The following is a 13,994-nucleotide window of genomic DNA, read 5'->3' on the forward strand; positions in this document are numbered from 1 at the left end:
TAAGCATTATGGTCTTCTTCATTTGTTGCTTCTGTTTTCTTTCATCTTTTTTTTATTAATTAATAAAAAAGATCTTGTGTATTTACTCCCGTTGCTGTCACTATATAGAAAATAAATTATTGAATCCAGATTCCTTCACAGAAATGCCTCTTCTTTCCCTCTTGCTATTTTGGAAGCCTGGGCTTAGGGATGCAGAGACCAGATGAAGAATTCTGATTGGTCTTTAAGGTGTTGGGTCCCTAAGGATGTGGGTTTCAAGATAGATGGCTGTGAACTTAAAAAGGTGTTGAGTGTGCATGGGAATGGAAAACATTCCCCAATTTTGTGGGAGTTAGCTATAGGGGGGCCAGGGACAGCTGAGATTATGTGACCCTCCCTCTTCCCCCAGGGTTCTGGGCTAAATCACACTCCCAGCTCTGTAAAGGTGAGCACCAAGCACACATGAGCTAAAGGAGAAGGAATTCAGTGTTCGCGCAGGCTTCCTGGAAAGAAGTCCTCTGTCTGGAGGGCAGGAAGAGTACAGCAGGGTCCTGGGAAAGTAAAGAAGAAAGTGACCAACCATCCAGATGGAGAGGGAGTAAAGAAAAGGGGGTGGATTATCAGAAGTTGCTGCCAGTCTGGGATATCCATCCGGTACTGCTGGCTGAGGAGGTCTTTTGGCTGGTGGAAAAACCTGGCTTGATGTGGCCCCAGGGAAGTGAGTTGGACTGGGGGCGGAGATTGCTCTGATGTGGGAAGCAGAAGAGAGAAGAGCTTTTTTTTTTTTTTTCCTTTGAGAGTTTTTAACTCTATTTCAACCATAGACTTGATACTACCATCACTCCAAGGCATTAAAAAAAAAATGTATTAACTTCTCATTCTGCACCAGCCTCAGTATCCCTGTTTGTGTAAAGAGAAAAATCAGAGACACTTACCAATACCCATCTGGGAGCAGGTTTTGCGGGGTCACAGAAGGTAACAATCTGGGAAAAGGCAAGCGATGAGGCAGGGGATTGAAATGGTTTAGTCCTGGACTTATTTTTTAGAACCAATGCTTTTTACTATGACTCTTCTTCCTACTCCATATTCCTCAAAGGCCTTTCTAGAAAAAGGATCACAGATAAATTGCCCTCTCTTCCCCATCTACCTAAGCGACACTCCTCACCCACCCATCCACCACTAGCTCCCAGAAGCTGCCACGAAGCTGGCTGGGAAAGAAAAGGGAGAGGGCCCCCTCCCGGGAGGGGGAAGCGAGAAGGGTGGCGTCTCTAAGGGATTTAACCTCCCACCCTCGGTTCCACGATACCACCCCAAGCCTCCAAAGATTGGGACGGCGCCTCCATTTTTGTTTTGGGGCAGAAGAGCAGGGGCTTGTGGATAGAAGGGGTCAAAGGAAACGGTGATTATTACCCGTGAAGGGTAGGGGCGGTGCCATCCTCCTTCCTTCCCTTTCCCTCAGTCTGCACCCCCCGCAAACTGCCCCCACCCGCCCCCCGCCACCTTCTCGGGGTCTCCCCCCCACCCTGGTTGCTAAGGCCCAGACCGTCATCCCAGCAACAGCCTCAGTCATGTGACCGGCAATGGCGGCGCTGACAAGAGGTAGGTGAGCCCGGCGCCCCCCACACCCGCCGCGCGCCCCCCGGGCCCCGCTCACACCTCCCCGCGCACCCTCCGGTTCCCCCTGCGCCCCCTCCTCCGCCTCCTTCCCCCGCGCGCGGTGCCGGGGCCCCCTTCCAGGCCCCGCTAATCCTCTTTCTGTCACCCTCCAGCCTTGGCCTCCATTCGGGGGTTCTGGGGCCCGCGATCGGGCCGACATCCACCCCACCCAGCTGTGGGGTTGCGGGGGCTCTGCCGAGCGGGGCATGTGGGAGGTGGTTCCGGGTCGGGTCTTGCAGGAGGTCGTGGGGGGAGGGGTGGAGATGCCTCAGTTGATGCCCGCAGGGACCCTGGCCCTTCCTGGCTGCCCCTGTGGGCGGCCTCTGTCTGGCGAGAGGGCCTGGCCCCGTGTCCGGCCTGGGTTGCCCCAGAGGAATCGGACCCAGCATAAACTGTGGCCCCGCCTCCCTTTTCTGTGCCATCAGGACTCGGAGCAAAGGACACCTAGGTCCTGGCTTCTCTCTGATGGGGAGAGGGTGTTCCACCTGGATGGACTGTATGAGCCGAGCCTCTAGGGTTCCAATTTCACTTTCTGAATCTTGAGGTGCATCTGGCCTTGAGGGGACTATGATGGAGGCACAAACGGAGAGCTGCTCCCCTGTGGATCAGTCAAGGAATTGAGGTCACACTAATGGCCCTTCTTTCTATTTGGGCTGCATTTGGAGGTATTGTAGGGATAGCTGTGTAGCTGAACACGGCAAGACTCCGGGGAAACATCAGGCTGCTCCAGCAGATCGCTCTGCCTGAGCCCCACCCCTCCCTAAATGTAGCCTAGGTAGCTGGCAGGCTTGGACTTGTGCTGGGTTTAAAAGGTGACAGCGAGAACTTTGTTATTGCAGGGGCTGCGGCCGCTTCGTTGGCATTCCAAACAGACTCCAGCAGCAGGGACCGGGTTAACTCTCAAGGAAGGCTCCCTAGCAATAGGGGCTGAATTATTCGGGAATGTGGAGCAGGGGGAGGAATTGGGGAGCAAAGGAAATATTCTTGTCCTTGTGATCTGAGGGAGGTGGCAAAAAAGACCTCTATCTGTGTGGGCTTTTCCCTTCCAGACTTTCTTATCCGTGCCCCTAGCCTTTCTTAAGAGCCTCAGAGCTGAGGAAGAGGAAAGTTAGCATGCTGAAGTTCCTTCTTTAGCAACTTGGAGAGTGGCTGGGGATGGAATTCTGCAAGAGACAAGGAGAGGAAATAAAAGAGGAGTTTTTGTTTCTGGGCTGACTGGGGAAAATGGTAACATTTGTCATCCTAACCCAGTACCCCCCCACTCCCCCCTGCCCCAGTCCTGGTCAGCTGAGTGTGGAAACAGAGGGATTTCTGCTGCTCTCATCGTCCATGGGCTTTCCAGGTATCTGCCTTTCACGGGAACCTCAACTTTCACCTTTAAATTGGTTGCCTCTATTCCATGTTCCAAGTAATCCCATTCCCAGTAACTTACACCCAGATTCTTCCTCTGTTAAGTGGGCTGCTGGGTTGGGGCTTGTGGAAATGGGAGAAGGGGTTTTTCACTTTCCCTCCTTTCCCTTTCCACCCACCAGGTCACACAACCTACAAGTAGGGAGCAGGAACAGAGAGAGAGAGCCTGCATGCCAATTCTAAGCTCTTCAGGATCAAAGTGAGCAAAAAGGAGGGCAAAAATCTCCCTTCCTTTTACAGAACCCAGTTCTCACCTGACGTGGGGGGAGGGGCAGGTTGTTTCTGTGATCTTGGGAGCGGTATAGGAGAACCAAGATTGATGCTCGGCTTGGATGATAATAAAGATATAGAAGCTTTCTTGCTCTTCAATGGGTGCTGGAGTTTGAAAGATAAGAGGAAACAGAACATGAACTTGGGGGAGGAGTTGGGGGTTGACCTCTGAGTGAGTGGAGATAATATAGGGTTGGAAAGGAACGGGAAGTAGGAGGCACTGATATTTGTCAAATGGGGACCCCCCACCCTGAGTCCTTTTCACCCTGGGGGCAGTGTCGTTCGTCCTGTCCAGAATGGCAGCCTGTGGAGGCACCTGCAAGAACAAAGTGACTGTCTCCAAGCCTGTGTGGGACTTCCTCAGCAAGGAGACCCCCGCCCGGCTGGCCCGGCTTCGGGAGGAGCACCGTGTGTCCATTCTCATAGACGGCGAGACTTCTGACATCTATGTCCTCCAGCTTTCCCCTCAGGGCCCTCCCCCAGCCCCTCCCAATGGGCTCTACCTGGCCCGGAAGGCTCTCAAGGGGCTGCTCAAGGAGGCAGAGAAAGAGCTGAAGAAAGCTCAGAGGCAGGGGGAGCTTATGGGCTGCCTGGCTTTGGGGGGTGGAGGGGAGCACCCTGAGCTGCACCGCCCAGGCCCGCCCCCTCTCCGAGCAGCCCCACTCCTGCCCCCAGGGGCACGGGGGCTGCCACCCCCTCCTCCTCCCCTGCCCCCTCCTCTTCCCCCCCGCCTTCGGGAGGAGGCAGAAGAGCAGGAGAGCACCTGCCCCATCTGTCTGGGGGAGATCCAGAATGCCAAGACATTAGAGAAGTGCCGGCACTCATTCTGCGAGGGCTGCATCACCCGGGCACTGCAGGTGAAAAAGGCCTGCCCCATGTGTGGCCGCTTCTACGGGCAGCTGGTGGGCAACCAGCCCCAGAATGGGCGGATGCTGGTCTCTAAGGATGCCACACTCCTACTACCCAGCTATGAGAAGTACGGCACCATCGTCATCCAGTACGTCTTCCCGCCCGGTGTCCAGGGGGTAAGAAGACTATGGCCTGCCCTTACCCTTTGGTTTTCCCCACGCTTGTTCTTTGACCTAGGAAAACTGGGTGAGGGGGAGTATGTTTGTTAGATGTGATACAGTCTTGCTGTCTCCCGGTATGCCTTCCCACTCAAGTGCCCTGGAGCTAGAGGCCCCCTTGAAGCCTAGCTTTTCCATCCCCATGACCCCAAGGCACCCGTGAAAATCAGGTATGAGAGAAAGGAATTGAATTCTATTTCTATGATGAACTTGGATGTTGACATCTATTCTTGGCAGAGGTGAAGTCTGTGGACATGGTGGCTCAGGTGCGGACAGGCCGGTGGGAAGGGTCTGACCCTCCTTAACAGTTCTGGGAGCGTTCCTCCATTCCAGATTTATGAGAGGGAAAACCTTGATGACAGTGGAAGGTTAAAATAGGAGTGGTCAAGAACCTAAAGGTGTCTTCCTGCTTGACAAAGAGTAATGTCCAGTTCTGGTTTGCAGAGTGATGAGGAAGCTCTGAAGGAGAGTAATAGAAAAATAGAACAGGTTAGACAGTGGAAGATGCATTGGGAGTGTTTTCAGGTGGAGAAGGGAAGGCTGAAAGACAAATTATTCTCAGTCTTCACATTTCTGCTGAGTTATCTGGAGAGTAAAGCCCAGCTACTTTTGAGAATTCATTTGTTGCTGAATTGAGGCTTGAGGGACTGGGACAGCAGAAAGAACCTCTTAATGATGAGGATTTTGTCTGGAAACAGGCTTCTGCTGCCCAGACCCTAGAGTTGCTCCTTCCCTGGAAGGCTGTCGCTGCCCCATCAGCATTAGCTGGGGGTGTACAGCCAGAAGACTGGCCAGGATGACCCTTAAGATGCCCAGCTGCTCACTGCCCACTCTGCCTCCCCCGCCCCAGGCTGAACACCCAAACCCAGGAGTTCGGTATCCTGGCACCACACGGGTGGCCTACCTCCCGGACTGCCCTGAGGGCAACAAGGTGCTGACCCTGTTCCGCAAGGCATTTGACCAGCGTCTCACCTTCACTATCGGCACGTCTATGACCACAGGGAGACCGAATGTCATCACCTGGAACGACATCCACCACAAGACCAGCTGCACAGGGGGACCACAGCTGTGCGAAATGCCTTCTTCCCTTCCCTTCTCCCCATTTCTCTCTGGGAGCCTCCTAACTGGAGAGGACCACCCCCAAACTATTCAACCATACTGCCTACCCCAGTTTCTCCTATAGTCATCCTGGTCCTAATGTGCCCAGCTTAACCTACAAAAATAAGCAGAACTGGGCTCAGTTATCTTGGGTTTGGATAATCTTAGGGAAGGTGGGGAGGGGCTAGAATGGGGCACCAGAATGAGGGTGAGCCTGGGGGTAATATGAGTAAGCCTGAACGGCTAACCCTGACCCTCATTTCTCTTTGCTCCCAGGTTTGGGTACCCGGACCCCACCTACCTGACCCGAGTGCAAGAGGAGCTGAGAGCCAAGGGCATCACCGATGACTGAAGGACATCCCCTTTGGGAGGCCCCTGCTGTTCTCCTTCAGTAGGACCCAGTGGGAGCCTCTGTTGTCTCTCCCTCTGCTCCCCTCATCACTCAAGTAGGGGACTGTCTGACTGGGGAAGGGGTTCAGAGAAGGAGGGGTGATCCCTTCCCCAGTCCCCCACAGGCTGAGTGCTTCAGTGCAGTGTGAGCCACTCCCTTCTGGCAGAGTCTGATGTCCCAGGCCCTGCTCCCCTCCTCCCCATGTACATACTCCCAGTCTTCCTGCCCCCTCCGTTACCCTTGGCTTTTTCTGGTTTGTGATGTGCTCCAGTGACTAAGCTGAGAAAGGACCTGGGTGGGGAGGAGAGGGTCTCTTGATCCCCGCCCCATACTGCTCCACTGCTGAATTTCTGCTCGGGGAGGGGGGTCAGGCTGCTGTGAGCCCCCGTAGAGCCAGCCGCGTGTGTTCTTCAGAAATAATTCCCCTTCTCCCTTAACCTTGTCCTTTCTCTTCTGTGTCTCTGTCTTTGTCAGTCTTTCTCCCACTCTTCTCTGCCCCCTAGAAGGAGCCTCCTTACCCTGTTCTGGAATCGCCGCCAGACTGTAGCTTTTAATTTAATAAAAATAAAGTAAAATATGCAACTCTCTATGCCACACCCGTTCTGTTCTGTGGGCCAGGGTGGGGGATGGGGGGGTGGGGTGAGAAGATGGACCTGCTGAGAGGGAGAAGGGGGTGGTGATCGGGAACTCCCTGGGCGCCTCCCCAGCCTCTCTGCCTCCAGAGGGCCTGGGAAAACGGCAGGTACTTAGTGGGCTCCAAGATAAAACTGCGAAGCCTTGGATCGTGCTTCGACAGCGGAGTCAGGATTAAGAGGGGTTTGTTGCTGAACTACAGTTGCAGAGAAAGGAACAACCCTACCCCTTTTGAAAAGTTTGGCTGGGGTGGGAGTGGGGGCGGAGCCGGGCAGGGGGCGGATTCCGCGGCGGCAACTCCCCGGACGCACGCTGGCCTCAGAGCCCCCCAGCTTCCGTGCCCCCTCGGCTCTGAAACTTGGAGGAGGGTAGGGGTCCAGCATGAAGCCCCCGGACCGCCCCGCCCCTGGCCGCACTGACCGGATACTGGGGGTCATGGGGGGCATGCTGCGCGCATGCGCCCTACCCGGGCAGGAGGGGGTAAGAAAGGGGGACCACGGTGGGGTCGGGGGTCTTTAGGGGGCTTTAGGATGGCTGCACCCCACAACTCAATTTACCCGCACACAAGAATTCTTCGGGGTAGTCGCAGGAATCCAAAAGTTCCATTAAGAGGATCATAGGCACGTTCTTGGGTAAACTGCTCCCTCCACCCCAGCCTTGGCGACGACCCTTTTATAACAAAGTGGATTTTGACAGGAGGGAGAAGGGGAAGCGGGAGGTCTAGGCTGGGCGTGGAGGGCGGGTTTCTTACGATCACTCTGTCCCCGCAGCCCCCGAAGAGAAGCCCCCTGGGGCCGGGGGGGACCGAGCCAGAATCTAACTGTATGGAGGGGAATCAGAGAGGGGAGCGCGAACGCGAGGTCCCCGCCTGGGCTCCGCTGCCCGGTAAGAAGCTAGGGGTGGGGTGGGGCACAGTTTGCCATCCTGAGCAAAGTGGCGAATTAAAAAATATACTGCTCGTATTAGTATGAAGGTTCGCATCTGATTTGCATGAGACTCATATAGACGCTGAGACTTCCACGCTTCTTCTCGCCCTCTAGCCTGCTGTGTGTCCCCCACCTCAGCGGGTCCCGAGCCCCCGCTGGCGTAGTGTCCCCGCGCCCCACCCCTGGCCCCTCGCCAGCCGAGTCTCCAGGACTTCTCCTTAATTGGTGATTAGCCTCAGCTGGAGTCGCGGGGCCTGGAGGAAAGAAGGGTCCGGCGAGAGGGCGGCACCCGGGCTGTGTTCCCCACAAAGAGCTCCCCATTCACGCACCCCCTACTGGGGGACCTTGTCCACCCTTGCGCGGCTAGAGACAGTCCCAACCCCAGGACCTCTTCGCATAGGCTAAGGCCCCATCCGCCGCGCCCTTCTCCGCCGCAGAGTCCGAGGAGCGACCCTAGCCGACCCCGCCGCCGGGCTTAACCCCCACCCCAGTGCTCCTCAGTCGGAGCCGGAGATGCGGGAGGGAGGGGGAACCCGGGGCTGGGGAGCCCAGGCTAGAGAGGAGGGGCGGAGGCGCTGGGTACTTGGAGTGGGGAACAAGGTGGTGCCTGGGGGAGGGGGAATTGGGGCGGGAACCCGGCACTGGCTGAAGGGGGAAAGCGAGGGAGAAGGCGGAGCTGGGCCGCAGAGGCCCCTCCCCGCGGCGACCCGGCGGCGGGGCCTGTTATTCTGCTCGCCGCTCGGCGGGGACCCGCGCAGCGCCAGTGACTCGGGGAGTCGGCCCCCGCCTCCTCCCCTGCCCGGGCCTAGAACTACCCCCAATCCGGGAGGCCGGAGACGGAGCTGGAACGGCTGTCGCATCCCGGCCCAGCCTCCTCCACCATCCCTCCCCTTCCCGCTGGACATCTGGACCCTGGGCCCCGCACCGACTGGGTTCCGGAAACCCTCCCCGCCCAGCTCGGCGGCCCGGCCCCGCGCCGCCCTCTCTGCAGAGTCCCCAGCCCTTTTCCAGACCAGACTTCCGCCTACCCCTGGACACCCCCGTTCCTATTCCCTCCCTCCCCCCCCTCCCCCAGCCTGGAGCGGGGTAGGAGGGAGGGGGGGTGTGCACCCTGCGCCGTCCCCGCCCCCCGTGGTTCCCCCTGCATGGCCTGCCCGGGTGTGGGGGGGCGGGGGGCCCGGGCGCCATGCGAGGGGGGCAAAAGGGGGGTCGCTGTGCCTGTCCCCGCGTGATCCGAAAAGTGCTGGCAAAATGCGGCTGCTGCTTCGCCCGGGGGGGACATGGTGAGTGTAAGGTCGCGAGGGCCCAGTGTTGAGTGGGGGGGTGGGCTGAGGGTTCAGGACTTGTGTCTGTCCCGGCCCTAGGGAGTTAGAGGCTGGAGACTATACCTGTGTTTTCCAGGAAAGTGACCTAATAGATTATCTCTAAGATCCCCTCTTGCCTTCAAATTTCTAACAGTTAAAAGTTAAGGAAATTGGGGAAGGGGCAGGGGAGTCCTCTCAACTGGGTATGAGAAAAACCCATCCACAATCCCCTTATGCCTAGACCGCATCTTCCCTCAAATCCTTTTGCTGAGAACCTACTTCAGATCTGAAGAGGGACAGGGTGATGGAGGAATGAGGGATGAGGGGGGTCTACCAGGGGCTTTTTCCCAAATCACAGCTCCTCTGTCCCTGAGCCCAGGCCAAGGATAACACCATGAGCTCTCCTCACTTGCCCCCTCTATTGGGTTTGTGCATGTGCTGGGAAGGTGGGCTGCAGAAGTCGTCTCTTTTTATAGTGACTACTGCACTTGGTGGAGGAGGGGTCTGGGGGTGGCAGATGGGCTCTTAAGCTCTTTTTCTCCCCCACCCCACCGCCCTTCTCAGAGAATGGTCTGTACCCATTGCAAGGGGGAGGGTTGTAGGAGAGCAGATGGCCACCCCCAGCTTCCAGTGTCTGCCCAGATGGCTGCCCTCACCCCCATATTGGTGCCATGCTCAGATATGGGGGAACCCCCACATATAACTGGGGGTTTCAGGCCTAGGGAGCCAGGTGTTTTCTGTCCTTCCTCCCAATGGTGTCCTGGTGAAATTTTCTCTCCTGGCCAACTCTAATGAGGATGGCAAGAAAGTGAGCCCTGAGGGAGAGGGGCTGAGCATCACAGAGCAGAGACTCTGGGAGCTCCCTAGGGACCCTGAATCTGGAGCTGAAGCAAAATTTATCACCCCCTTTCTCCCCCTACCCCACCCCCTTAGAATCCTATTCCATTGCTGGCAGTGAGGGGAGTATTTCGGCTTCAGCTGCCTCGGGTCTGGCTGCTCCCTCTGGCCCCAGCTCTGGCCTCAGCTCTGGCCCCTGTTCCCCGGGACCCCCAGGGCCAGTCAGTGGCCTGAGAAGATGGTTGGATCATTCTAAACATTGTCTCAGAGTGGAAACTGAGGCAGAAGGTGGCCAGGCTGGACCATATGAGGTGAGGAAGGAGCACCAGAGAAGCATGTAGGACATCCATGAAGGGTGCTGGGAGAGGGCAGGTTGAGGGGGCCACGGGTCACTGGGGAGACACAGTTACTGTCCCTGACCTTTGAGACTTGACCTCTGGCCCCCAGAACTGGATGCTGGAACCAGCTTTAGCCACAGGAGAGGAGCTGCCAGAACTGACCCTGCTGACCACGTTGTTGGGGAGCCCTGGGGATAAGACGCAGGTATGAAGAAATGAGTCTGGCGTGGCTCCCCTCACCCAAGAGGCATCAATTTGCTTACTCTGGGATGTTCTTCCTTACAGCCACCTGAAGAGGAGACTTTGTCCCAAGCCCCTGAGAGTGAAGAGGACCAGAAAAAGGCTCTGGAAAGGAGTATGTAAGTGTCCACACACTCTCTATCCCTGACCCCCGCAGTCGCACAACTTCCAGAGGATTGTCTCTCACATTTTAGATTTGAGACTTGGAATTTCCCCTGAGGTTGGCTGTGGTAATGAAGGGGCTTCTAGTCCAGGAGGGAGGAAGTGGCTAAACCTGTTCTCTTCCCAGGTACGTCCTGAGTGAACTGGTAGAGACAGAGAAAATGTACGTGGACGACTTGGGGCGGATAGTAGAGGTAGCTCCCTTCTCCCTTCCCAGCCCTGGCCCAGCCCTTTCCCTCTCCCCAGGGCTAATGTTAGGAGATGCCTTGTTGCTTCTCTGTCCCACCTTCCCAGTCTCCCCTACATCGTGGACTTCTCTGGGGAGGGGAGGTTCCCACCAGGCCTGGCTCCACACACTCATGTTCCCACCCAACCTTCCCACAGGGTTACATGGCCACCATGGCTGCTCAGGGGGTACCCGAGAATCTGCGAGGTCGTGACAGGATTGTGTTTGGGAACATCCAGCAAATCTACGAGTGGCATCGAGAGTGAGTGATGGATCCCTGAGAGCGAGGGGAAGGGGCATATGTCTGGTGGTCTCTGTATCCTACCCACGGGCCCATTGTTGCCTGAGGAATGTTTGGAGAGACTTCGTGGGGAACCCTACGAGGGCAGACAGCTCTGAGTTGCTTGGAGTAGGGGTATTTGACGAGCCTTTTCCCTCCCTACCCCTCCAGCTATTTCCTGCAGGAGTTACAGAGGTGTTTGAAGGATCCTGATTGGCTGGCTCAGCTATTCATCAAACATGTGAGGCTTGAGAGAGTGGGGCCCAGGAGGGGAGGGGCTTGGGAGTGGGTCAGGACTTTCTGGAGATGTGCCCTCTCTCCTCACTCACTCTACTCTTTCTTGGATTTTACTCCTGTTAGGAGCGCCGCCTGCACATGTACGTGGTGTACTGTCAGAATAAGCCCAAGTCAGAGCATGTGGTATCAGAATTTGGGGACAGCTATTTTGAGGTCAGTGACTGAGATACCTTGGGGAAAGGGTGACAGAATCGTCAGCATGAGCAGGCTTTCCAGGCTGCAAAACCACCCCATCTGTCCCTGTCCCCAGGAGCTCCGGCTGCAGCTGGGGCACCGCCTGCAGCTCAACGACCTCCTCATCAAACCAGTGCAGAGGATCATGAAATACCAGCTGCTGCTCAAGGTCGGGGCCACCTGTTCCCTGGGGGCACAGCTGGTTGGGATGGCCCTTTCCTCATTCGTCTCCCCAGGGTTCCTAAGGCTGCCCACCCAGACTTCCGGGGGGCCCTCACCTGTGTCCTCAGGGGAGGATGTGAGGGCTTTTGAGGATGTTCTCATAACCTCCCTGAGCATTTCTTCTCTGTGTCTTAGGATTTTCTCAAGTATTATAGTAGAGCTGGGATGGATACTGAAGAGCTGGAGGTGAGTACTCCCAGATCTCATAGGACACACCACGCACACCTCATCGTCTTAGTCTCCTGGGTTCCTCCAGCTCCATGGGTGGTGAAGGGGAAGGCTGGTTGGCGATAGAAACATGGTCTGAAGACGCCTCTTTCCCAGTGATGACGGTGCTCTTCTTTTCTCTTGTGTCCCAGCAAGCTGTGGAGGTCATGTGCTTCGTACCCAAGCGCTGTAATGACATGATGACCCTGGGGAGACTGCGGGGGTTTGAGGTACAGGGATGGAGCAATGCTCTTCTGCCCCCGGCTGAGCACTCAGGAGGTCCTTACAGGGAAGTGTGCTCTCCTGGGGCTGACAGGAGGTGGTTGGTTGGGAGTGTCAGGGGAAGGAGGGAGGAGCAGAGAGTTGCCCCTTTTCTCTTATTGTTTTTCTCAAAGGCCACTCTCCTTTGGTTTCAGGGCAAATTGACTGCTCAGGGGAAGCTCTTGGGCCAGGACACATTCTGGGTCACAGAGCCCGAGGCTGGGGGACTGCTCTCTTCTCGGGGTCGAGAGAGACGTGTCTTCCTCTTTGAACAAATCATCATCTTCAGTGAGGCCCTGGGAGGAGGAGTGAGAGGTGGAACGCAGCCTGGATATGTGTACAAAAGCAGCATCAAGGTGGGGAGGATGTCCCAAGGGAGAGGTCTGACTGGGATAGGGGAGGCCTCTGAGAGGATGATCCTCAGATCCTCTTTGGATTTGTTGGAGGGGACAGGAACCAGAGAGGGCCTGAAGAATTTGGCGGCTACCTCTTATTTGCCAATCCAGGTGAGCTGCCTGGGACTGGAGAGGAACCTCCAAGGCGACCCTTGCCGCTTTGCACTGACCTCCAGAGGGCCAGAGGGTGGGATCCAGCGCTATGTCCTGCAGACTGCAGACCCTGCGGTCAGTCAGGCCTGGATCAAGCAAGTGGCTCAGATCCTGGAAAGCCAGCGGGACTTTCTCAATGGTGAAGCTCTCACCCTCCCTCCCCGACATCCTCCCTTGGTCCTTGGATCTCCTGAATCCCTCACCGCCCAGTCTCCAATCCCTGCCCTCACCCCAGCTTCTCCCCATCCCTCATCCTCACTTTTCCACTACTAGCTCAAGATTTAGTAACTCAGAATCCCCTAAAGCCTCAAGCGACTTACACTGGCCGACAGTCCTTGAGAGCAGAGCCCCTGGGAGAGGGCGTGTCTCTGCTGTAACCCTCCTTCTGTCCCTTTGTTTGCCCCAGCACTGCAGTCACCCATTGAGTACCAGAGACGGGAGAGCCAGACAAACAGCCTGGGACGGCCAGGAGGTCCTGGGGTGGGGAGCCCCGGGAGAATTCGGCCTGGAGATCGGGCCCAGGTCAGCACACACACACCCATCAATGGCTCTCTTCCCTCCCTGCTGCTGTTTCCCAAAGGGCAGGTGGCCAGAGTCCCCCTGTCCCTGGACACACAGGTATGAGGAATGGAGTTCCCTGGTCGTAAGGGCAGAATGGGGAGGTCCTCTCTTGTTCCAGGATCCCCAAACCTCCTTCCCCTGTATCATTCCTTTCTTCCACCACCTTCCTTTTGTCTGCCCCCTCCTACTTCCCATCTCTTGCCCTCCCCTACTCCAGTTTAACCCTGAGAGAAGCTGATGGTCTCAGATAATCTAAGATGTCTGACAAGAGGGGGTGGGTTGACTAGGGGCTTACACTGACAAGAGAGGAGTGAGGGTGGATTCCTGAACTTTTTTGATCCTCTGACTAGAGTCTCTCTTCAGGCCTCCAGTGACATCCCCCAGGCTCCTCATGACTCTCCTCCAGTTCCACCAATTCCAAATGCCCCCCCCTGCCAAGCCAGACTTGCCAAGCTGGATGAAGATGAGCTGTAACTGGTGAAGGCCATGGGGGTGGTGCTGACTCAGCCACTCTGTTCCCCCAGGAACTTCAGGGCAATCCTTCTGGCAGCGCCCCAGAATTCCTCCCTCTTGGTGTATCTGGAGGGTGGACAAGGCTGGGAGTGTCAACTTGGAGGAGGGAACCTAGACTCAGAAAGACTTCTTTCTGCCCAAGGAACACAGGTTCCTTCAGCCCCCACCCCATGCATGCATCACAGGTCCCCCCAAAAGGAGGAAATGTGGGTGGGTAGGAGGGCTGGGGCAAGGGCCAGACAGAAACTATTGGTTTTGTTTTTGATTTTGTTTTTTCTGTTTTTTGAGAATAAAGGTTTTGTTATATCACTAAAGCTGCTCTCTTGGCAGAGGGAAGGGGAAGCTGAAGTAGGGGTAAGTGGGGTAAAGGGGTATGGAAGAGATCAGCTGGCCC

General features: G+C 56.4%; 2 protein-coding genes across 12 annotated transcripts; both read left to right on the forward strand.

Annotated features, from left to right (window-relative positions):
* Window positions 1-1,552: 1,552 nt before the first annotated feature.
* DTX3 (deltex E3 ubiquitin ligase 3) lies at window positions 1,553-6,452 on the forward strand. Of its 9 annotated transcripts, none has more exons than XM_082635076.1 (5): window positions 1,553-1,578; window positions 2,913-2,977; window positions 3,168-3,244; window positions 3,611-4,340; window positions 5,233-5,749. In XM_082635076.1, the coding sequence occupies exons 3-5, from the start codon at window positions 3,216-3,218 to the stop codon at window positions 5,563-5,565; spliced, it is 1,092 nt and encodes a 363-aa protein (XP_082491202.1). In that variant the 5' UTR covers window positions 1,553-1,578; window positions 2,913-2,977; window positions 3,168-3,215; the 3' UTR covers window positions 5,566-5,749. The 9 variants fall into 9 exon arrangements, with proteins under 9 accessions (XP_082491202.1, XP_082491203.1, XP_082491205.1 ...); XM_082635077.1 differs by having other exon boundaries at window positions 1,562-1,582; XM_082635079.1 differs by lacking the exon at window positions 1,553-1,578 and adding an exon at window positions 5,757-6,452 and having other exon boundaries at window positions 1,593-2,977; window positions 3,592-4,340; window positions 5,233-5,450.
* Window positions 6,453-6,810: 358 nt separating this feature from the next.
* ARHGEF25 (Rho guanine nucleotide exchange factor 25) lies at window positions 6,811-13,914 on the forward strand. 3 transcript variants are annotated; one of them, XM_082635654.1, is made up of 16 exons: window positions 6,811-6,984; window positions 7,275-7,389; window positions 9,668-9,882; window positions 10,019-10,114; window positions 10,195-10,268; window positions 10,439-10,505; window positions 10,696-10,799; window positions 10,989-11,058; window positions 11,178-11,267; window positions 11,365-11,457; window positions 11,646-11,696; window positions 11,870-11,947; window positions 12,134-12,334; window positions 12,485-12,665; window positions 12,933-13,144; window positions 13,451-13,914. In XM_082635654.1, the coding sequence occupies exons 1-16, from the start codon at window positions 6,886-6,888 to the stop codon at window positions 13,559-13,561; spliced, it is 1,857 nt and encodes a 618-aa protein (XP_082491780.1). In that variant the 5' UTR covers window positions 6,811-6,885; the 3' UTR covers window positions 13,562-13,914. The 3 variants fall into 3 exon arrangements, with proteins under 3 accessions (XP_082491780.1, XP_082491781.1, XP_082491782.1); XM_082635655.1 differs by having other exon boundaries at window positions 6,813-6,984; window positions 12,933-13,048; XM_082635656.1 differs by lacking the exons at window positions 6,811-6,984; window positions 7,275-7,389 and adding an exon at window positions 8,160-8,713.
* The last annotated feature ends 80 nt before the right edge of the window (window positions 13,915-13,994 follow it).

The sequence above is a fragment of the Mesoplodon mirus genome (assembly GCF_964341445.2).
Source record: "Mesoplodon mirus genome assembly, chromosome: 11".
In the NCBI taxonomy this organism is placed as follows: Eukaryota; Metazoa; Chordata; class Mammalia; order Artiodactyla; family Ziphiidae; genus Mesoplodon; species Mesoplodon mirus.